At 47.2% G+C, this 21912-nt stretch overlaps 10 protein-coding genes across 10 annotated transcripts; 6 read left to right on the top strand and 4 right to left on the bottom strand.

The window, feature by feature from the left end:
* Positions 1-730: 730 nt before the first annotated feature.
* On the bottom strand, positions 731-1531 carry EV420DRAFT_1766769 (uncharacterized protein). Its single transcript, XM_060480892.1, has 3 exons — positions 1056-1531; positions 897-1000; positions 731-847 (listed from the first exon to the last, which is right to left on the bottom strand). The coding sequence occupies exons 1-3, from the start codon at positions 1161-1163 to the stop codon at positions 814-816; spliced, it is 246 nt and encodes an 81-aa protein (XP_060327266.1). The 5' UTR covers positions 1164-1531; the 3' UTR covers positions 731-813.
* A 153-nt stretch (positions 1532-1684) lies between these two features.
* Positions 1685-1886, top strand: EV420DRAFT_1274769 (uncharacterized protein; the record flags this gene model as incomplete). Its single annotated transcript, XM_060467859.1, has 2 exons — positions 1685-1793; positions 1840-1886. Coding segments are annotated over 2 exons (156 nt in total), but the record flags the coding sequence as incomplete, so codon positions are not given.
* Positions 1887-4764: 2878 nt separating this feature from the next.
* On the top strand, positions 4765-7294 carry EV420DRAFT_1274731 (the flavin domain of cellobiose dehydrogenase; the record flags this gene model as incomplete). The annotated part of the gene is made up of 18 exons (XM_060467855.1): positions 4765-4824; positions 4882-5001; positions 5054-5084; positions 5142-5183; positions 5236-5290; positions 5344-5602; positions 5656-6003; positions 6053-6076; positions 6126-6253; positions 6307-6355; positions 6408-6469; positions 6529-6555; positions 6604-6749; positions 6794-6835; positions 6883-6917; positions 6971-7084; positions 7141-7149; positions 7199-7294. The coding sequence occupies 18 exons, from the start codon at positions 4765-4767 to the stop codon at positions 7292-7294; spliced, it is 1647 nt and encodes a 548-aa protein (XP_060327264.1).
* Positions 7295-8053: 759 nt separating this feature from the next.
* On the bottom strand, positions 8054-8501 carry EV420DRAFT_1621982 (GTP cyclohydrolase 1 type 2/Nif3; the record flags this gene model as incomplete). The annotated part of the gene is made up of 3 exons (XM_060475758.1): positions 8054-8107; positions 8160-8302; positions 8360-8501. 3 exons carry the CDS (start codon positions 8499-8501, stop codon positions 8054-8056), a joined length of 339 nt encoding a protein of 112 aa, XP_060327263.1.
* Positions 8502-9108: 607 nt separating this feature from the next.
* On the top strand, positions 9109-11159 carry EV420DRAFT_752215 (uncharacterized protein). Its single transcript, XM_060483346.1, has 7 exons — positions 9109-9226; positions 9276-9614; positions 9661-10349; positions 10405-10470; positions 10521-10589; positions 10642-10867; positions 10924-11159. Exons 2-7 carry the CDS (start codon positions 9470-9472, stop codon positions 11076-11078), a joined length of 1350 nt encoding a protein of 449 aa, XP_060327262.1. The 5' UTR covers positions 9109-9226; positions 9276-9469; the 3' UTR covers positions 11079-11159.
* Positions 11160-13348, top strand: EV420DRAFT_752216 (SET domain-containing protein). Its single transcript, XM_060483347.1, has 11 exons — positions 11160-11199; positions 11254-11318; positions 11363-11401; positions 11453-12184; positions 12240-12300; positions 12349-12448; positions 12504-12612; positions 12673-12687; positions 12746-12892; positions 12943-13033; positions 13089-13348. The coding sequence occupies exons 2-11, from the start codon at positions 11295-11297 to the stop codon at positions 13103-13105; spliced, it is 1335 nt and encodes a 444-aa protein (XP_060327261.1). The 5' UTR covers positions 11160-11199; positions 11254-11294; the 3' UTR covers positions 13106-13348.
* A 564-nt stretch (positions 13349-13912) lies between these two features.
* On the top strand, positions 13913-15768 carry EV420DRAFT_1706035 (pectin lyase-like protein; the record flags this gene model as incomplete). Its single annotated transcript, XM_060479547.1, has 12 exons — positions 13913-14392; positions 14444-14551; positions 14617-14742; positions 14798-14806; positions 14852-14922; positions 14973-14999; positions 15051-15093; positions 15147-15166; positions 15219-15246; positions 15303-15502; positions 15558-15566; positions 15618-15768. The coding sequence occupies exons 1-12, from the start codon at positions 14252-14254 to the stop codon at positions 15766-15768; spliced, it is 933 nt and encodes a 310-aa protein (XP_060327260.1). The 5' UTR covers positions 13913-14251.
* A 270-nt stretch (positions 15769-16038) lies between these two features.
* EV420DRAFT_1706032 (uncharacterized protein) lies at positions 16039-20025 on the bottom strand (the record flags this gene model as incomplete). Its single annotated transcript, XM_060479546.1, is given in 23 exon segments — positions 16039-16182; positions 16262-16287; positions 16345-16486; positions 16537-16695; positions 16759-16861; positions 16910-17025; positions 17082-17219; positions 17271-17426; positions 17480-17614; positions 17684-17746; positions 17826-17895; positions 17971-17995; positions 18033-18129; positions 18182-18281; positions 18343-18653; positions 18682-18906; positions 18956-19099; positions 19152-19237; positions 19287-19473; positions 19527-19576; positions 19627-19756; positions 19776-19857; positions 19913-20025. 23 exon segments carry the CDS (start codon positions 20023-20025, stop codon positions 16039-16041), a joined length of 2802 nt encoding a protein of 933 aa, XP_060327259.1.
* A 91-nt stretch (positions 20026-20116) lies between these two features.
* EV420DRAFT_1563231 (uncharacterized protein) lies at positions 20117-20692 on the bottom strand (the record flags this gene model as incomplete). The annotated part of the gene is made up of 3 exons (XM_060473929.1): positions 20591-20692; positions 20236-20540; positions 20117-20183 (listed from the first exon to the last, which is right to left on the bottom strand). Coding segments are annotated over exons 2-3 (329 nt in total), but the record flags the coding sequence as incomplete, so codon positions are not given.
* A 485-nt stretch (positions 20693-21177) lies between these two features.
* EV420DRAFT_1646619 (uncharacterized protein) lies at positions 21178-21732 on the top strand (the record flags this gene model as incomplete). Its single annotated transcript, XM_060477936.1, has 2 exons — positions 21178-21524; positions 21585-21732. 2 exons carry the CDS (start codon positions 21178-21180, stop codon positions 21730-21732), a joined length of 495 nt encoding a protein of 164 aa, XP_060327257.1.
* Positions 21733-21912: the final 180 nt, after the last annotated feature.

Genomic DNA, 21912 nt, shown 5'->3' with positions numbered 1-21912 from the left:
TGGGTATATGCATTAAATAGTTCTGATGGGCGTCAAGCGCTCGGAACTTGGACGGTGCTCACGCTAGTTTTAACGTTGTCGTAAGATCAAAATATAGCTCGCATATGTCCCAGAAACAGCTCTTGGTTATCTAGCTTGGCCTCTTGCCATGGGACTCTCATTGTTTGCCGTTCTTGTGTTGGACCTGTTCAACCTGTTGTCGCGATTCCTTGACTTGTACGGTAGGAGAGAGGACCTGGTCCGTCTGTGATATCTAAGACATTCTACGTCGAATGAATAATGTTTTCCTGGAGCCATGTGCCTACAGTGGGACGTGATGGCCTCCATATCTTATGAACTACGCGAGGGGAGAAAGGTATGCAAAATGATGCATTTGAAAAAAATTGAATTTATGCCTGCTGACAGAAGAACAGTAACTTCTTCAAAATAGCTCAAATGGTCGCTGGCTGGCAATTGCTATCGGGGACTGTCTCAACGATACGGAAGGACACCCTACCGCAGAATATGAAAATACCATGTAAGTTAAAATACAACTGAACGCCCTCATTCCAATTGAATACTGTGAGTCAAGAGCTTAGCTTCGGGGAAAACAGTATTCGGGTGGCGTTCCTGTTCCTAAAGGCAGGGGAGAGGAATCGGGAGAGGTAGTGTGCTACAGGGAATCGGAACTGAAATTTCCTTCCGAAGTTTCTTTCAAGTCACCCTCTAAAGATAAGTCATGCAACGAAGGCTCTAGATTAATGGTTCTGCGGCTAAGCAGTCTTAATTTATAGTAATTTACACCCTCTAGTGGTCCAACAAATAGCTGAACGTCTAAGCAGAGTTCTTGAGGCCTCCGGGCTTGTACCTACACGAAAATGAGCACAAATTTCTCGTTCAGATACGATGGTGCGTACCATTGCCAAGCAACTGCAACAAACGGCAAGGCAAAGCCGAAACCGAGATATGAGTAGAAACCGACAGCAAATGACTTCTTGTTGCGGTAGTTGAAGGGGAAGTGCTAACAAAAAAGGCGCGTTAATTCACAGGCGGGGAATTCAAGTATAGAAACGTACATCCGTGTTAGGGTGTGGCTTCACGCTTGCTGGGACCCATATTGACCGACTTTGAGCGGGAGAGCGGAGAGAGCGGAGAGCGACACGAGAGAGGATGACACATGACATACTTAAGCCGCAGAGTCTTTAATAAAAAGTGGCTGAGCCTTTGTTAATATGGTGTCCCTTCAAACGTTGGGCGCCTTTTAACTAGCCGCTCATAGCTTCAACCAGGGGAGACTTCCTGAAGCATACAATGATAGCGGAGGCTCGAGAATGTCCTGGACGGCAGCCTGGAACTTGATTTCGCGGTCTAGTCTAGCAGAATATCAAAGAAAATTTTGGATCTCCTGGATCACGCGTAACTTTCGGCCTCGAGCGCGCTACAAATTCAACGTTCCAGTCAGAGATGACATTTCCGAGCACAACGCACAACCGGGGAGTGGGGAAACAATTGAAATGTTGATGGTGGATGGAGTCCAGGCTAGGTAAACAGGGGCGCTTGATTGGCTGTGACGTTTATATCACAAATACGTCACATTAGGTCAGGACGTCACATGTACTGTGACATCCCGCCGTCATGGCAAAAGCAAAGGCAAAGTGCGTATTGCTTGTTTCTTCTCGTTTACCTCGACTTTACATGATGCGATAGGTCGCTTATTGTCCGTTTAATATCTACGGCGCAAACCGGATTCTTTTATACGACCAAACGACTCCGCCAGGGTGCCTTGCTATCTGCAGTGAAGTACGATCCCATGGGTACGTTGAATGATTGTTCTCCTGCTTTTATTCACTGTTTCGGTAGTGAAGCGGAGGGTTCTATTTGTGGAAAGTAAAAAGACCAAAAAATAGCGGTCTATCTGCGAGAAATGCAGGTGAGTGGTACAATCATTCGTGAATTTCCCGGTTTGACGCGCATGAAGAGTAAACATACCAAGATGGCCAGCGCACTTCTATTAGACAATCAAATCGTTGCGATTTGATGCCGCCTTGCTGTCAAGAACAAAGCGGCCGGCGTCACCTTTTCCCCTCTGTACAATAAATACGCATTCATCGTGGAGCGGAATTTCGGGCTTAAAAAATATCATGTATCCTCCCAATGGTGTTGGAATCTCAGGTCGCGAACCCGTCAGACCATGGCCGGCTTCTGCAGGCTTGGTACGATGTTTGTTCAGAAAAAAAGGCGAAACCACATGAGGTATCGTGCCTCGTCTCAACTCCCGGGCTGCCCAGGTCTGCTACAAAAGCCATCGGTGGGTTTCGCCTTGGCCACGCCGCTTAAAAGTTATTCTGGTTGAGTTTCAGTGCAAGGAGAACTCGGTATGTGAGTTAATGGTTCGCCATACGTTAACCTCACGCTTGCCGCGAAGGCGCTATGTGGTCTTCCCTTCATTTTCGTCCTGAACGAAGGACAGGCTATTATCAGTCTGTTGTCATCATACTGTCCGAAATCCTCCACTTTATTCCTATGCGGTCCTGAAGGACCCCGATATCTATTGTGCTGCTAACTTTCCATATCAGTGCCAGGAAATCTCATCATTATATCTCTATCCAAAGGAAGGATTCTTTCTTTCTATATCATAACCAATCGTCCGTAGAATGGAGTCATCTCGAACTTCTGGTTTCTTCCGAATTCGATCTACCCCGAGCAACCATAGAAGAAGAATGGGCATGACCGTCAATAAAACGCTCGGCTAGACTTCCGAAATAACCATCTTTTGATCCAACACATGCGAACGTGTTCTTTGTTAGGCGCAAAGTACCGAAGGAACTCAGCATGTGTTAGGTACAGACGTTCCGAAAAACGTTGTCCACACTGCCAAACAAGGCAGGTAAAATCAAAAAATTAGATAAATACAAGAAAATCGTAGAAATAGCAAGCAGACTTCATTTGTGCGTGTCATTCAGTAGAAATATACGAATTTAATGATCCATGGGTGCTGCAGTGTGTCGTAAAGATAATACTTGAAATAAGAGCATCTGGCTGATGAAGGACTGTTGAGCGCGGCCAGATTTACATGTTCAGGCTGTCTCGCACCGAACAGCCGGTCACACCTTCGTTCTTGCCATCATTGTCATTCAAGAGACAAGAAAAGACAAGAAAGCTTTGAAGAACGGTTCTGCATCCAGTCAAGCAGGCCGTCGCCGTGATTTAGCCACAGTTTGGACTTGGACAACTCCCGGCCTCCTGCTACATAATACCATGACCCGCTCGCGCCATTTCACTGCGACCAAGACACCTGCAACTGGATATCCTGGCTTTATTTTGTCGGTTTTCACGGTTAGGAATGGGCTAATGGGGGTTCGGGTGTTGTAGACTGGGAAACTTTGGAGAGGGCGCAGTGGCTGGTATGCTAAGCATACATCTGAAGAGGGAAGTTATCCGCTCTCATTTCGGAATGACTTATTGCCATGTTTACAAGGGAGAAAACATCTCCACAGCCTCCCACACCACCCTAATTATGCTCTGCCGCTGCCTCCCATTACTGCTAGCACAGACCCCGCTCATAACGTCCTACCACTGATTTATTGGCCTCATACCTGTTACATTAACTCTATACACCTCGTACATCCTCGACGAATCTATTTATGATACATTACGCTCACGAATGAAGGCACCATGCTGTTTTCACGATTTTCTTGCATTTTTTAATTTTTTAAATTTTACTTGCCTTGTTTGGCAGTATGGACAACGTTTTTCGGAACGTCTGTATAACCCTCTTTGTATGGCGCAAGTCAGCTATTATTAATTTCGATTACAAGGATGCGCGGTTGGGTCTGTTGTGTTATCTGGAACAAGTTTTTGTCCATATGGAGAAGTATTTATTGGCTCTCGGATGGCCAATTGAAGAGCGTTCCTTAACTCTGGCATGCGGGATTACCTGACTGAAAATTCAGGAATTTATGCCGGTGGGTAATTCTACATATGCTCCGGTCCTAAGAACGGGGCATGGTCGGGTTTTATTCGGAAATTTCAATCTGCCAAACACATTGACTGCAGTGCAGTCATTCACCCCGCATGCGGCAAATTCCCGAGTCTCAAGCAAACTGTAATCTACCCGGAGGAATCGCATCAAAACGAGGCGGCCGGCCTTTTACCCTAAGTCCACAGCGCCATCTATTGATTGGATACCAGGTAACAATGTTCCAGTCTAGAAAATATTAAGACCCAAAATTTCGGGTCCGTTTTCGTTGAATATGATCCCTAAGGCTTTATTTTGGTATCAATTTGGGGGACGAGATCGCAATTTTGGCAAAAAAAAAAACGTGTTATGCACCCAGATGTTACGTGGATCTTTGTCTTCTGACGTCGATTTTGAGGTGACTTTTATTCAACTTTCTGCGAAACAGGCGATTAACGTAAATGATGCTCCCCAGGATCCATCAAAAAGTCACTGACAGGCTGCGACGGTCAAGCACATCCATGCTATATCCGGGGCATTCCCGCATCCCTAGATATAGATAAGGTCTTGCAAATAAAAGCCGTGCCCTTGTGCAGACGAGTATTCCCGGTCTTCGTTCCATTGAGCTCCTCATGGTCCCGCTATTAATATTGGGCATCTTTAATGCTCTCTCTGGCCTAGGCGAGCTTACCCAAACCTTGCCGTGTATTCCCTTCAGCTCATGATATTGTAGCTTTCGTCCCCCCCGCTGCGGGTAATGCGATAAACACCAACGCTGCCAATGATAATGTTTCTGTGTCTGCTATTGTAAATCATCACTTGTTCTGATGGTTAACTTGCAGGCGACGTCATACGACTACATAGTCGTTGGTGCAGGAGCAGGTGGAGTACGTCTCATCTCCCATCGGCATACACATCGTTTTCATGCCTTCTTTTTGTTTCAGATCATAGTCGCAGACCGTCTTTCCGAAGCAGGAAAGAGCGTTCTTCTAATCGAACGTGGTGGGCCCAGCACCTGGGAAACTGGCGGCCGATATGCACCTGATTGGACCGAAGGCCAAGAGGTTGGCAGCTTGAGTCCTCTCCTTCTTTTCGCACTAATATTGTCCGGTAAAGCTCACTTTGTTTGACGTTCCCGGACTCTTCGGTTCGTATAATAGAAGAGGTATCACCTATGAAAAGAGAGACTGATGCCCTAGGTAAGAATCCCTGTTCGCCGAAAATGGCACGTTCTGGTGGTGTGACGGTCCGTTGCTTGTACTTATGTCTTTCCTTTCTGGTTTCTTACCCTTTAACAGATATAGACGCTCTTTCTGGTTGTATGGTAGGTGGGGGAACAGCCATCAATGGAGGGTGAGCGAAAGGATTTGGAGGTTTATCGAAGCTGAAGCTGACGATCTAACAAGCCTTTATTTTATTCCTCGTGATGCCGATTTCACCACTGACGCTGGATGGCCATCGTCGTGGACCTCTCATGCACCATATACTGCGAAGCTCGAAGAGCGACTTCCAAGTACCGATGCACCCTCTACGGATGGACTACGATATCTCGAACAAGTAGCTGATGTCGTCGGAGAATTACTCGACAGCCAGGGCTACACTCAGGTTACTATTAACGACGACCCCAACAATAAAGATAAGGTATACGGATATAGTGCATTTGACGTAGGTTATCCGCAGATGTCGTATATGTGCCCTCTTCTGATGCCGATTTGCAGCTCATAGACGGAAAGCGAGGTGGTCCGGTGGCGAGCTACTTGAGGACAGCTACAGCCCGTTCCAACTTCGTCCTGCAACCATTCACCAATGTCCTCAACGTTGTACGCGACGGCTCGACAATCACTGGCGTCAAGACAAACGATACCTCCCTCGGCTTAGATGGAATAGTCTCTCTTAACGAAAATGGACGTGTGATTTTGTCCGCTGGTTCTATGGGGTCTTCCCGCATTCTGTTCCGAAGCGGTATCGGCCCGTCAGACATGATTGAACTGGTTCAAGGAGATGTTACAGCGAGTGCGAATCTTCCTACCGAGGCCGACTGGATCAGTTTGCCAGTCGGGTACAATGTGATTTGTTTTTCTACTGTTCAACGTGTATGATTGACCGGAGTTCTAGGTGTCCGATAACCCTTCAATTAATGTTTGTCGACTTCGTAACTGATAATTTCTGCTGACTATCTTCTTTGTAGCTCGTGTTCACGCACCCAGATGTTGATTCTTACAATAATTGGGCGGATGTATGGACTAGTCCGAGAACAGCTGATACTGTTCAATATTTAGCTAACCGATCTGGTGTATTTGCGCAAACATCTCCAAGGTATGTATATATTGCCTTTTCGCGGGAGGCAGTGTATCAACCATATCATGTAGATTGAATTTCTGGCGTGCGTACGAGGGTGACGATGGCACCACGCGTTGGGTTCGTTACCCAGTCTTCAAGTCACTCTGTTGCTCAACTTGCTTCTCTACAGCTGCAAGGTACTGCTCGACCTGGAGCTGGGTCCTTAACAACAAGCATGGATTATAATGAAACGTTGGTACCTTTTTTTAATCTTGCGTGCTGCATTTCCACACCCACTTCTTACCTCTCAGACAAATATTCACAATTACGTTGTATCTGTGGGTGTCCTTTTTACCCACGAAATGATCATGGCTGATCACTTGCAGATCTACTGGTATAACATCGAGAGGACGTATTGGGATCGACTCGTCCTTGACGGCTCTCGCGATCAAGGATCCTTGGCTTCAAAATGACTTTGACAAGAATACTTTACTACAAGGAATCAACGATATCGCGAACAGCGTAGGGAACGGTAAGTTCGTCCCCTGACTGCCTTACGAAACTGAAAGGAGTTAGTGTCCGGTTTGACCCTTATTATGCCCGATAACACGACTGACGGTTGAAGAATATGGTTTGTTCACGTTCATCTCAATCTTCGGATAAAGCTAATGCTATGCTCACAGTTAATAATTACGGGACTGTAAATATGGCAGCATTTCCAAAGCTCGAGATACACGCTAACAGTTTACACAGAGCTCAATGTGTTCCAATCATTGGGTGGGAGCAAACATTATCGGTGACGAAGGTGCTGCAGTTGTTGATGAAAACACCAAGGTGTATGGAACTGATAACCTTTTTATCGTTGACGTGAGTTCTCTGCGTCTTTCAGGACCAGTTGTCGTAACTGACACCTTCCTTGTCAGGCGTCGATCGTGAGTTTGCGAGGCTAAGGACCTACTTATGTTACTAACTTTCAACTAGATTCCTTCCCTACCGATAGGTAATCCACAAGGTGCTATCATGTCGACAGCTGAACAAGCAGCCGCAAAAATCCTAGCTTTGGCTGGTGGCCCGTGAGCAGCAGAATTAACTTAAAGGCTGTATTTATGTCGAAATTCAAAGACGTTAAGAAGCCTTAGTTTACATATGTCACATGGAACTTCTTCGTATTGATGGACATATGAAGACAGGTTAAGAAGACGCAGAATCGCTATTTTGGGATTTGCTACAAGCCGGATCTCTAAAGGTTTCAGTCCCAATACGAAACTCCAGGATTGTGGAAGAAAGTGTCACCAAGGTCCAAGCTACGGGCCTACAGGACGGACGTAAACTTGAGGACAGCTTGCCACGGACATTTTCTCGCACGCCAGCGTTTGATATCAAAGAAGATCGTGGGACATAAGAACCCTGACAATGTGGACTCAGAAGCATGTTCGGTGTCTCCCGTGTCTCTGTCGCGATTCGGATTCACCCCGATAGTAGTAATCGATATCAACATCCAGCGATAGTGTCCTCGTTGGTTTCTCGACCAAGCATAATAGTTTGACCTGATCCACCATTTATTCTACGACGAATTTGGCATCAGAAAGGACCGAGAGAAGGTGAAACAATGCACTGTAGACTATGATACACCACATCCTTTTGATGTACATGGCTGGGATGCAACCAACAGCTGCGCCTAGAATATTAGCTTTATATCAAGCTCCTTGCATGCTGATAGGTAACCCGCAGACAGCGGTCGAGAAGATACTGACATCAGTCGGCGACACATGTGCGGAAAAAATATACAGTTACATTTACACTGGCAAACTTCGACTATCAGCTGCAATTTCGAGATTAGAAATCCTCCATCTTATAAACATCATATGCAACTTCATCGTATGGATGAACCTGTGAATAAGATTATTTGAGAAGGTATTGACTTGTGGTCTCTATCACTTGCCTTCTTTAACTCCTGTATCGTTTCACTGACTATTTCCTTACTTCCATCGTTAACCACGATTTCCACTCTATCCTCTTCAACACGACCCAGCTGTCCGACCGGGCCCACAGTCGGATCGGCGCCGGGCCCTGGTCTAAACTGACCTGTTCTCACAAGATGTTCAGTGCAGATTCGTCTGAGAGGCGGAAGAGTTGATCGACCTGTGCCGCGCGTAATGAAGGCGCACTGATCATATAGTCCGATATTACCAAGTTGTCGTGGAAATTTGAGAAAGAGATGGTCAAGAATGGCTTGTGTACTTGTCGAAGGGGCGAAAAAGACGAGCTTGAATTTGGCTGACATGATCGTCACTGATAAAGAGCTTACTTACTGGCCGCTCTCGGCAAAACTGTTTTGAGACACGCACTGATCTCCTCGTCTTTTTTGAGCTTGTGACTAATGAAACTGAATACGGAAGACAACGTGACAGCAATGCTATATATTGAGGTGAACTTCCAGTCATGTACAGTGATCGAGCTAAGATCGGTGGCAGTGGGAAAGTTTGGTTGTCAGGATTTGGTCAAACACGGCTCAACGTAAACTACATCGACATGCTTCCTGACGGACTCCCTCGATGGACAACGAAGCCTGGTATTCCCTTCATCGTACTTGTAATCCTGCTCTCATTTCATGCTTTAGAACCTTCGGATTCCGGCAACGATTCTATTGATGACAGATCTGTTGACGAATTGGCAGATGACAGGGCTTCAGTCGCACCCCAGAAACGCAAGGCACCGCGACCGTCGATTGTTGGCAATGTGCAGAAACGGTCAAAGCTGGATGAAGCTTCAGGTGTGTCGTGTTTTCGTGTGCATATATTGACCGTACTTATCGTTGTAGGCTCTACGTCCTTAAGCGCTCCGACTTCTGCTTCAACACGGCCAAAACCAATCAGTACGCCTCGTTACATTGCCGCAAGCAGCGTCTGATTTTGCCTTACTCCTTAGAGTCATCTTTCAACGCTTTCTCTGCTTCCTTGTCGCAGCCACCCCCACGCATAAACCACAGTACCAAGCCGGCATCGTCACGTAGGTATTGCCAGATCGCGGCGCCCTTCTCTGTTAACGTTTATTGTAGGTTCAAGCGCGTTTTCAAATTACATCGCAGCCCGAAACAAACCCTCCTCTAGCAACACCCGAAACGCAAGTGCAGGGCCATCCAAGGCGCCTTATGCTGTCTCTCAGCCTGTTGCGAGCTCAAGCACCAAGGCACGATCCCGGCATGAACCCATTCAAGTGGCGCGTAAATCGACCGGAGGTGCAAAGCGTTCAATGGCAAAGACGCGACCTGTCAAGCGTACTCGTGAGGAGAGGGAACGGCAGAGCATAGTATCATCTTCATCTTCATCCTCCTCATCCCCTTCACTACCTGTACCTGGATCTTCACAATTTGCCCGGAAGAAGCAGCCTCCGCCAGGTCAGGTCTGCGTCTCCACCATGATTGATTACTCACAGTCCCATAGCTGAAGTGGAAATTATTACTATATCTGACGATGACAACGATGAACCAGTCACCAAGCCAAAATCCGCACCGAAGCCAAAGATCAAGGCCAGGAAAGTGTCACCCGCGAATTCTATCGTCGAAATCTCAAGTGACTCAGACCAAGATCGGCGGCGCTCAAAGGTTCAACCAAAGCCCAAAGATCGGCAAAAGTCCCCAGTTGAAATCATTGATGTTGACGCATTGGACGACGTTGAAACCAATCCACCCCTTCCCCCGCACACAGATGAATCGGACGGAAACTCCAATCGGGGCGGTATCCCTGATGACCCGATTATTTTGGATGAGCCTCTGTTCCTGGACGACCCTGACGAACCCTTATTCGACGAACCTCCGATCCCTGAGCCTTCGTCGAGCCAGCCGGCCATATCTCAAGACTTCGGAAAGAAGCATGATGAAATGGGCCTGCAAGCAAACTCAATTGCGACTCCACTACGAGAGCAACCGTATCCCGGTACTCTGTCGGAGTTGAAGCTAACGGTCTCTGCTACCTCAGTCGCTGTACCACCGCCCCCACCGCTTCCAAAGAAAGCCCGGCCTAACTACCCATCTACTTCTCTTTCACGAATCCCCCGTGCTCAGACTCCAGAGAGAAGCATTCCCATTGCTGTGAAAGGATCTCCTACCACTCCAAGCCTTCCGAGGAAACATGTAAGGTTTTCGTCTATCATCCATATTAGTATTCAGGTACTGATTAACTTTGAAGCGTCCCCGTACGCCTGATCAATCTGCTCCTCTCTCAGCCAAAGCATCACCGAGTTCTCGCAAGAGTGTATGCATTTCCCTCTACAACAGTTGAAGTGTCTGACGCATTTTACACAGTCACAGTTGCTCTTTGAGGGCCATTCTAATTCCAGGGTAGCAGGTAGCAGTGCTGAAGAGCCACAATGCGTATGCCTCTTTCAACCTCTTTAGATATGTGTCCTTAATTCGCGTTGCTTAGTCTCCCGTCTTATCTTCACCAAACAAAGGAATGCAGTCCCTAGCCGATGCAATTGTCCAAGCTCATGTCAACAACAATGTACGATCACCCCTCAAGCCGATACCTTTGCCTCGCAAGACCAAGAGCATAGCTGGCAAGGCTCGTGCTACTGATCACCCGTCGGCCAGAGCAGAAGGCGGAAGACTCATGAATGCCTTGAAATTGTTGCAGGACCAGTCTGGCTCTCGTAAGTATATCGTTATCTAATCTTAGTGTCCAGAATACTGACTTTGAACGCACCAGAAAATCCTTCGCCGCGCAAGTCCCCCATGCGGATCGTTGATGAGACGGCTGATCCCCAAATTTCTGCGTTTACGTCTAAGGGATATTCAGTCCGAAGCTTCGACATCGTCGACTCGTATGGTGAATGCTATGGAAGTGGACAGTTCTTTGGATGATGCCACTCAGTCTATGCTTGAGTCCGACACGCAGGGTCTATCCCAGTTGACTCTCGCAACTCCGGAAGCAAGTACGCCAGCGGCTGAGCAGGCTTTGGAATACGTCGATTTTCCTGACACGGTCGGTGATTTCCATAGCTTGAAATACAGATACCTTATTCTGTTTAGATGCCAGATGATGAGCCTGGACAACCTTCGCCGAAATCAACTGACGCAATGGATGTTGATGTCGATTCAGAGGTATGATAATTTTCTTCTTTTTTTTACTACGCTGACTTGAATAGCATGATGCTGTTATACCGATAGCCGAGGTTTCTACCGAAGTACGTATCATCGATTTCGCGACTTCAAGTTCTGACGTCCTTGATTATAAGGATCAGGGCATCGACGTGGGTGCACAACTCTTTCCAGAGTCTGTGGCAGATGACTTCCTTCCCGGGTCTTCTCGCTCTTCCTTGCGTCGTTCGTCACGCAGAACTTCTCCACAAAATTCTGTGGCGTCTTCTGAACATTCGTCTATTGGACGGTTCGATTCTCCTCATCCCAGTAGTACACCTGAGGAACAGAGTAGGTATGTATTCCTTGGTGGACACAGGGTATGCAACTGGGAAGACGTTCGGGAGGAGATGCGCGCAGATCCTGTATATCATCTAGCTGATAACCTTCCACACGCGCTGCAAGACCACATCAATGCAATGCCTCTGCATACAAGGATGCAGCCCCCGATGCGGCTTGTTTTCGAATCCATGATTCGCGAAAACACAGCAGACGACGAACCCTTCGCGCCACCCATCGTAATCGAAAACCTCGTAGACGACCAGCCTACACCAGAATGGGAGTTCCACTACACAAATAAGATGTGGCACGGGAAGGGTGTGCCACCGCCAGATATGAAGGGACTCGAGTGTTGTGACTGTAGTGGGTCTTGCGCCAAGAACAAGGACTGCGCGTGCAGGAAGCGTCAGTTGAGACATGCCGAGGACAGTGGCTTGAAAGACTGGATATACGATCCGCAGGGTCGGGTACGCAATGAGTGTCTTTTGTACAGAGTACCGATCTTCGAATGCAACGACTTGTGTCGCTGCGAAGATGACTGCCGGAACCGAGTGAGTGGATTGTTTCTATTTGCAACCTTTGAAGCGGACCGCTGATCGTGAATAGGTTGTCCAGAATGGAAGGAAAATTCCGGTCAAGATTGCGAAGACCGAGAAAAAGGGCTGGGGTATGTGATCTTGGTTGACTGACATACGATGCTGAACTCGTATTTTAGGTGTCTTCTACTCTGGTACCAAACGAATACCCAGAGGGACATTTGTGGGTATCTATGCGGGTGAAATCTTGACAGAAGAAGAGGCTGAAATGCGTGGAATGTGCGCAAAGCTCTCTTTTCGTACTGCATGGGTTAGGCTGAGATCTTTCCGTCAGGACATATGATAAATGGGGGAGAACGTATCTATTCGACTTGGACTTCGGTCATCTTGACGAAATCAATGAGGCCCACAAGTACTCAGTGGATGCATATCATGCTGGCAACGCAAGTCGCAGTCTTTTTACATCGTATTCTATTGCCTAAAATAACAATCTTTGCACACAGTTTACGAGGTATTTGGTACGTCATGTTCTTTGTATTTTACCTGCGGCTTGCAGACTTACCTGCGACACCTCAGAACCATTCCTGCAGTCCCAACTGTGTGTTGGCAGCATGTTACATCAACGAAGCCAATTTGCACAAGCCACTGCTGGCCATATTCACGTGTGAAGACGTCTCGGCGGGGGAGGAGTTTACGTTCTCGTATTCCGGGCCGGTCGATGAAGTTAGTGAGCATTTCAAAATTGTGATTCAGGTATACTCAATGTGCTGTAGAAAACCGTTGCTGAAACGGCAAAGAAAGTGAAAGAAGGCAAGGTCTCTGATGTTCATACTGCTTGCCACTGTGGGGCAGCGATTTGCAATGGTATTTACTCCATGTTTACTGCTATCTGTTTCCCTAACCCTTACACCACCTTCAGGATGGTTGTTTGCTTGACGATACGCGATCGAAGACAAAAGGACACGAGTAGACGAACGTATGACCAGAATATTAAAGGCGAATATAGCCTATTTCTTTTGAATCAAAGTTTTGAAGGGAGAGTGAATCGGTCGCCACGTCTCCCGCTCCGCTTCAACACTGACCAGACCGCCGCCCTGGATCCGCCTTTTCGTATTGCGAGTAATGGCGCGAAAACGGTACATAGTCGGGCTTGAAACTGTAACCGTGTCGACCGAGATTCTTGGGCATCAGGATGTCCAGTACGCGAGTCATTCCACAGACAGGAGCCGAGCCTTGTCCAAGTGAGGTACAGTAACACTCCGTCGTCGTCGTTGGGAGTAAAGACCGCCGACCCCAGCCCCCTACTAAGTGCTAATCAATTTACCAGAAATCAAAGTTGAAGTTCAAACTTTATATCGCTTGGGCTGTATTGGAAAGTGCGGCGAGCGCCTTGGAGCTCGTTAATAGGGTATCCCAACAATATGCAGATGTGTACTTCCCTCAGACCACAAGTAGAAATTCGAGAGACTAATAGTAAGCATTTGCCGTGGACGTTTGTCTTGGCGCTCAGGCTTGCTTATTGTCGGCTTTTTCCGACCCGTGGACGCCGTCCACGTGTTTCTCATTTGGTCCAGACCCCGCAGAGGTCCATCAGCTCCATGACCATTTCCTACTCTTCGAGGGTAAGAGAAAAAGATGCCAAGATGGAATTGTAACCCCACTGCAAGTACGGGAAGAACGGCCTTGCGGCAATGGGAAGTGGGCGTCTTCCCAAATATCTAGCATTCCTACTCTGATAAACATGAGAGCAGGTTACTCCACGATTTGCTCATCGGTGACTGCCGACGACTTTCCGCAAGTACGCGTCTGAGTATTCAGAGATCACTACGGATGCCAAGTTTTGCAAAACAAGTCCGCGAGTTCGCAGGTCATCTTGTCATCCCGCGCAATTTTGATATCTTTTTCACCCTTTATACGACCTACAAAACACCGAACCGACGGCTCATGGTGTTCTCTGCGTACCGAAAATTATCCCTGTACCTCTAGATATATTTTCCCGGGCCGCCGTCTTATCACGCGCTGTCCAAGGAAATTCTGTATATATAGACCTTGCCTCAACCCAGTCGATCCAAAGAGTCAGTCATGCTTTCCATTGTGTTCACTGCTATCCTCTGTGTCCAAGCAGCCTGGGCTTACAGCTCGCCACCCTCTGGTGCCATTACTGTCGGTAGCTCTGGGACGTACTCTACCCTCACAAAGGCATTAGCAGACACCTCTAGCAGTGTAAGTTCTCCCATATCTCAATGTTACACACAAGCACTTACGACCCTCCAGGTTTACTTCATTTACTCTGGCACGTACACTGGCCAAACGCTTCATCTCGCGAAGCAACATCAAAATTTATGGTCAGACCAGCACGGCCGACAGCTACACCAGCAACTAGTACGTATTCATCACTTCTGTCACTTCTGTCTTCGAAGAACCTTTTTCTCATACACCCATTCCAGCCTGTCACCTTGACCAACTCCCTCGGTGCCGACGACGCTGGTTCCAACGATGCAAGTGGCACCGTCCGTGTTCACGGTTCAAACGTTGCCCTTTACAATGTGAATATCGTGAATTCCCTCGGTGAGGTAAAATTCTTTCTCATACTTTCTAGTAGCAGTATGTTCTGAACTTTTCTTCTAGGGCGTAAGTGTTTCCGAATGTCGTCTCATCCGGAGGCCGCTGATCTGTTTCTAGGACCAAGCCATTGCCCTGAGTGTTCAGGCAACCCAGTTCGGTGGTTACGGTTTGAAAATTATTGGATATCAGTAAGTATCTGGTCCCCTTGCTACGACTGGACTCTACTGACTTTCCGCAGAGATACTTTGTTGGCCAATGTGGGCTAGTGCGTACTGTTTTCTGCAGTATCTAGATTATCTTTACGCCGAATTCATAGCGAATTTATCGCCAACTCTTACATTGAAGGTAACACTGACTTTGTATGTTTCCATATCTTCCTCATTCTCCCCCTTGCTAAAAGTTTACCCCACAGATTTTCGGACAAACCGCATCGTGAGTGATCACCCACTCATGAATAGCGGTTTTCTCACGGCCCACTATCTAGGCTCTGGATTACTGGTTCCGTCATTCATGTAATGTCCCTCTTCGAGTCCTGACTCCCGTCTATATCTATTTAACTTCTTTACAGACTTTGGGTTATGGATGGATTACCGCCTCTGGACGAAGCAGCAGCGACAGTAACTGGTATGTTATCGACAGTAGTGAAATCTCTGGAACCGGGGATGCCTACCTCGGAAGGCCATGGAAAAACTATGCTCGAGTCGTTTTCCAGAAGAGTTACCTCCACAGCAACGTCCCTGCCGCAGGATGGTCCATTTGGAACACTGGGTTAGTCCTGGATCTTCATCCACAAACATTTTGCTGATTCACTTTTATCCTTTAGTGATGAACGGTAATCCTGTTGTTTTTTTCTACGAAATCAAAGTCCTAACGCTCTAGGTAGCACCGACCATGTCACTTTCGCGGAATATGGCAACTCTGGTGCTGGTGCTGACACTTCTTCGCGTGCAAGCTTCTCCGAGGTTCTGAGTAGTGCTGTAAGCATCTCAACCGTGCTGGGCTCCACGAGCTGGATCGATTCAGATTTCTTGTAGCACATGTCATTACTTGCTTTAACTGTCTCGAATAAACGAAATCACATAATTCGTGACAATGAACAACTCGTCTCATGCGGGATTCCTCATCCTATGCTGAACAGACCTTAGCAGGTAATTATAACGTATTTAATTGCGGTGCATCCGCAAGATTTAACTCCAGCTAATTGAAGCGATTATTTAGCAATAACAAACGCACGACGAATTTCTACCAATATATAGGGAGTAGCTTTAATAGTCGGGGTTTTCTTTACAGTTGCAGCTGGCAATCTAGCGGAAGGATAATATGCCCTGGTTCCGCTCAGGATCAGGCATCCGATGCAGGCGAACAGAGTTCTCGATTGTGATAGTGGTCACGTCCTGAGGGGTAATAAGAATATACTGCTTCTTATCGGAATGTTTGGCAGTTTCAATCTATATACATAGTGAGCCACCATTCGAGCGAGAACAAACAGAGAGCATCACCATCATATTCATAGAAACGACGATTGACGGCATCCATGAATACGTCGAATTCATCTGGTAGTATGGGCAGTCAGGTTACAACTTTTCTTGACTTCTAGAACATATACATACCAAGGCATCTCAGAGGACATCCAATGGCCTCCCATAGAGACAATAATAAACAAATGGTAGAGTATGATTTCTCTCCACCGCTCAGAGCTTTGGGATCCTTCTCCCTAGAACCTTGCGTAGCAGCCTGTTCGTCGGTTTGGACCTGCAAGGGACCAAGTTAGCAGAAGGCCGATGATAACTCTTGTCAATTACCCTCAGTTCCAGAGTTTCTGCTTCATGATCAAAAATGACTTTACCCCAATATCCGCGGTTAGATAGATTGGACTGGAAGATGAGCTTGCATCGGAGAGCTATGTGGAGCAAGAAGTCATGCCATCTCTTGCTGCGCTCCGTCAGAGAGTTCTTTAATGCCTGAAGAATGACAAAGGATAAACGTCGTTGTGTAAATACTTGTCACAAATAATAGTCACGCACAATGACCAGGGACGCCATCTGCCGAATATCTCTCTGGATATTTTCGAGCAGATCAGTCCACCGATTGACTTCCCTCGTCATTTCCTCAACAGAAGCACCATTTCTACACGCTTATGAGCAAAACCATAAGCGCCGGGCGAAAATACCGCACCTTCTTTCCCTCTCATTCAAAGCGGCTTGCGCTGCCTCGATATTCCTATTGATCTCATCGGGATTACGACGTGTCTCCACCCGGTCGCAATATTCCGCTGCCTTTTCAGTCCAATCCTAGCCAGGATAGCCATTTAGACTATTGGCACTGAGTTCACTTTAATTGGACTTGCCTGGAAGTCTGCTTGGAGGACCACTGCGTTTGCCTCGGCCTCCTCCACTCGGGTGGTTTCATCGGCGAGCTTACGCTCGTAATGGGCAACATTGGATCTATACTGTGTACGTTTCTCGGCAACCTTTTCAGCCTTGGCCTTGTCGAACGGCCGTTAGTATACGACGAAGTCCAGACTGGTCAGCCATACCTGTATGGCATCGCGCCTGCTTCCAAATTCGTCAATATCAGCCTTGACATCTTTTAGCTTGGTCAGAAGTTCTTTCTGTGCTGCGTCGATCTCGCTTTTCCGAGCATAGTGGGCTTCAAACTGGACCTCAAGACCTCGTTTTTCCTCTTCTTGAGCCTGTACACAACATAGGTTACTTAGATCCAAGCAGGCAAGACACATCCACATACCTGCTTGGCGTCCTCTAAACCAGCAATATTGATGGGTAAGACATCCTGAACTGCAGCTTCGAAATCTTTAAGGGTGCTTGCAGCTATCAAGACAGCTTCATTGGCAAGTCTCTCCTCTCTCTGAAGATAATCAGACTGTGAGTTTATAGCCGAAAAAATCGAAGAACGTGAACGTGCCATCTTGGCTTGGAAGTCACGCCGCACTGCTACAAGTTCTTGGTTAAGCTGGTCCACGCGTTTCTGGCAACTATCGCGCTCGCGTTGATGCTGTTCTAGGTTCACGGCAGTAACGTCTGTAAGAAGGGTCATTACCCAGGACACAGACGAAGCGATGCACAACGGACACTTTTTCAGAAGTAATATCACGACCACTGAGTAACAACCTGGTCGCATCATTCCTCGGTCGGGGATAATCCCTGTGAAGATCCGCCACCTTCACTGATGACTACGGGTGAATATTCTCTTGAAATCATCAAGGTCAACAAACTTACGGAAATTGACGAACCAAAAAGCCATCTGTTGTCCATGCAAGTCCACCTCGGTCCAAATTCACGAAGAATCACCTCGCTTTCTGCACGAGTAGAAGCCAGGAAGACAGATTCAATGCGATGCTGGTTGACGAATATTTGTGTAACATAAGGGTCGGATATCTTTATAATGTATTCACGTATACTCAGTCAGCAGGGAAAATAGGCACCATACCTCAAGAGCACGAAGGGCGGTTAAATAACGAGTGGGCGGCTCTCCGTTGGTATAATCAAACGTCGGATCTCGCTTTACGACAACAATCTGCACACCGGCACTGAATTCAAGGATAGTAGGGCATCAAAAAAAATCGAGTAAAGATATCGAACGAAACACACTTTCCGTTCTCATTCAACAGTTTCCTCAGCTGGAATAGATCAGCACCATCCGTAATAGCCCAAGCAACCAAAAGCCCACGTAACTGCCTTCGCAACAGGTCAGCCCATTTCTGAGGGTCGCGAACCTTGACATGGACACCCAGAGGACCCATAGGAGGTTCACCCTTCCACCGCATTCGTTTAATCTGCTCGAGAATGTGGGGCATGTTCTTGCCAAAGGCCGCATACTGATTTTTCTCCTGCAGCTCGCAGTTCCGAACCATCTCTCGGCAGTGGGCTATACTTTCAGCTCGCACTTCTAACGCTAGCTTCTGCAGTCGTGATCTGCGTCTTGAGGACTTGAATACGGCTATCAATTTCGCCTTTCGACGTTACCACCGGAGCAAGAGCTTCCTCTGCGATGAGGAGCGAGCTACGCGCCTCATCGAGTTGACGTTGGGATTCGTCGCGTTTGGCTTGAGTATCAGCTTCGAGTCGACGTGTTTCATCGGCGATCTGCTTCTGGATCGACTCTAGAGCAATTTTAGCCGCAGCATGCGTGGTCTGCATCTCCCTTTCTTCGCTCTGAGGGAACCGTGAGCACGAAAACACTCCGATCGGCCAGGAAACGTACCAACATGTCCCTCAGTAGTCGCTTATTGCTTCTCAGCACATTACTAAGCTCTTCCTTCGTGGCAGTCAGATATGTAACGTCTCCCATGGCTGTGATTTCCTCCTCGTGGCGAGTCACGGCCGCGGTTTCGGCGTCGAAATCGGCCTGAGCAACAATTGTTCAGCTCAACGTAGCAGGGAATCGATGTATACAAAACCTGGGCAGCTTGCAGCTTTTGTTGAATCTGTACTTGCCTAGCCTTCAGCTCCGCTAACTTGTTGATTGCGTCCGTCATCTCGACCTCTTTATCATTGACGTGCGCCCAAACGAGTTCCTTCTTCAACTCGTCAACCCTTTTTTTTCTGATCTCTGGCTTTTTGGGCCTCTCGAAGGCGCTGCTTGGCTTCATTAAGGCTTGCACGTAGGTCAGGTAGAACAGCACCCTTCTGCTCGATTATCCTCGACGTGTGTACAATGTTCTCGTAGCATGTGTCATACTCCTGTGCCAACTGAGAAAGTTGAGTGCCGCGAAGAAAGAGCTGGATAAGGGGTAATGAACTAGCAGATTGCGGATCTCATATTTGTGACGCACCTTATACTTATCCTGTTTACTAGAAGCGCTCAGAAACTGTCTCGCAGCATCTGAGATAGGAAGGAATAAGAAAAGGAAATTGCGAAAGTAGTTGACTGACCTTGAGTCAAGACGTTCATGGGATTATCGACTTGGATATTCATATGATCACAAATGGCAGATAATTCATCACGCTTTGTACTGATGACTTTTCCCTCTTTATTTTGGATCTTCCATGAAGACGAGCCATCCTTCGTGAACCTGACGCACAATGACGATAGTCTTCCCATATTCGTGAGGTTTATATGTCTCCTCTCCCTGATTCTTAAGGTGAATTATGACTTCTGCGACACTGATTCTCATGAAGCGCTAGGTTCGGTAACACAATACAATCAACTTGAACGTACGACTGTCCCTCACGGATAAAAGATTTTAATCCATTGCCGCGTCCGGTGGAGTTGATGCGACCGCCAAGAGCCACAGTGATAGCAGAAAGGGACAGCGCTTTTCCCGCTGCCATTATGCCCTGAAAGTAAGTACAGTTAGAGCATAATGTAAATGTAGCGTTTGGTGCACCGATGATGAAGTTAATTTATGGCCCAAAAGTGAACGACAAGTATCTGTGGCACATGAACTGGTGCATTTCGATGTACTCTATGATACCGTATTCAGCAACTCCTCAAGATGTATTTCAGCGTGTGAGGAATTGAACGCGATAAAATTGACGGACCCCTAGAACACTCTGTCTCGCGTTTAAGCGACGCAAGGATCCTGTCTTTGTACGTCTTTTCAAACTTCTCGTCATCATAGTCCATGTAAGTGTCAACGTCGCCATTATTTCCGTTTTCTTCACTTGCATCATTCCGTGCTCCCGCCTCCCCCTTACGACGCGACCGCGAACCATCGTCACGGTCGACGCGAGTTTTCTTTGATGGAGGCGTGTCTAGATATTCGCTAACGCTACTAGATGTTATGCTCGGACGCTTGACCATAGTCGTTTTCTATTTCTTTCTAAGCCGTAGCTGGAATACGCTTCTGACTGTGAATGAGGTCCTTGTTGGGTGCTGAAACAACAGTCCACGTACTGCAAAGTAAGGTAGCAACTTCTACGGATTCCACCAATAATAGCGAATGACTCGAAGAGAAGGAAACAAGAACTAGGAGTCAGACGTTAAAAGGATGAAAGCAAGAAGCGGGACAAACGCGCCACACTGCGGCGCGGCGCGTCCGTGATTTTAGTCTCCGACCGGCTTCTCCCGGGTATAGTCATTCAGCGTACGTTCTCTACTTATCTATGAAAAATAGTGTCTATCTTGACATAGGCCGCTGCCTTTTACCCATTCCTTGTCAGTCTGATCACTGCATCATGTGGTGTTCTCTGGATGAGTTCGAGTTAATGCCATCACCCTAACGGGCGGTTGATTATTGATGGAGTAATCCGCAGCAATCAAGTAACAATCAATGATAAGTACTTAAGTATCTGTTTGAACTTGAACGCCATCCCTTGAGTACTCAATTTATCATCAAGACACCTATCAAAATCCCTCCTCCTTCAGGACTGCCTTTCGCTTCGTTCAGGTAATGTCTACCCTGTATTTCAACCTTGCTATTTCTCAATGTTGCTAATCTGGTCTACTTATCGGCATTCACAACAGCTTTCTTCGGTGCCGCCATGTCCACCAAAATTTACATCGCTCTTAACATCTTCGAACTTGGCACCTTAAAGGGGAAATACCACTGGGCAATTGCGCTCCCTCGACCTGAGTTCAACTACAGGCCAGATAAACCCCTGGATCTCTATCAATCCGTTTTCGATGACAAGACAGATTCGTGGGTAGCAGATCATAGGGTAGGGCCTAATGCCTTATCGACCCTTGACATTCTCGAATTCATGTTTCTTATTCAACTCCCATCCGTTAATACCTCTTTCGACGAGGTCTCCAAGTTCATTCAGTTGGAGGAGCCAACTCAAGGATCAACTCCTCTACCTAGAGAACGAGACGATTGGTCTTGCGCCCAGTGGGTGATCTGAACGCTGCAGAAAATCATGCACAATGGTTGGTTCACAGCGCCACCCAGAGGCTCGGTAGACGACACGGATGCTTATTATGATTACATTTGCCGAATGAAGGGTCTTACTCGTGAAGTGGCTATGAGTGCTGGATCCAACAATCCTCAATTTGTTGGTCAAGTAGTGAACAAGGTGCGGATCATAGACAGACAATAAACTGCTTGCTCATGAATTCATGTTTGTGTGTCATCTTCTCCTCTTCATGTCTTCGGTGGCTGACCACTATAAATTGCAGGTGTTCTAACCTAAGCACTCGCGACATCTGACATTGTACCCTCAATGCTACTTCTGCGGTAGTAGAACTATGCTGTATATCACAAAGATTGGAGTATCATA

The sequence above is a fragment of the Desarmillaria tabescens genome (assembly GCF_030435595.1).
Source record: "Desarmillaria tabescens strain CCBAS 213 chromosome Unknown EV420scaffold_36, whole genome shotgun sequence".
NCBI lineage: Eukaryota > Fungi > Basidiomycota > Agaricomycetes > Agaricales > Physalacriaceae > Desarmillaria > Desarmillaria tabescens.
This window is presented reverse-complemented; position numbering and strand designations above follow the sequence as displayed.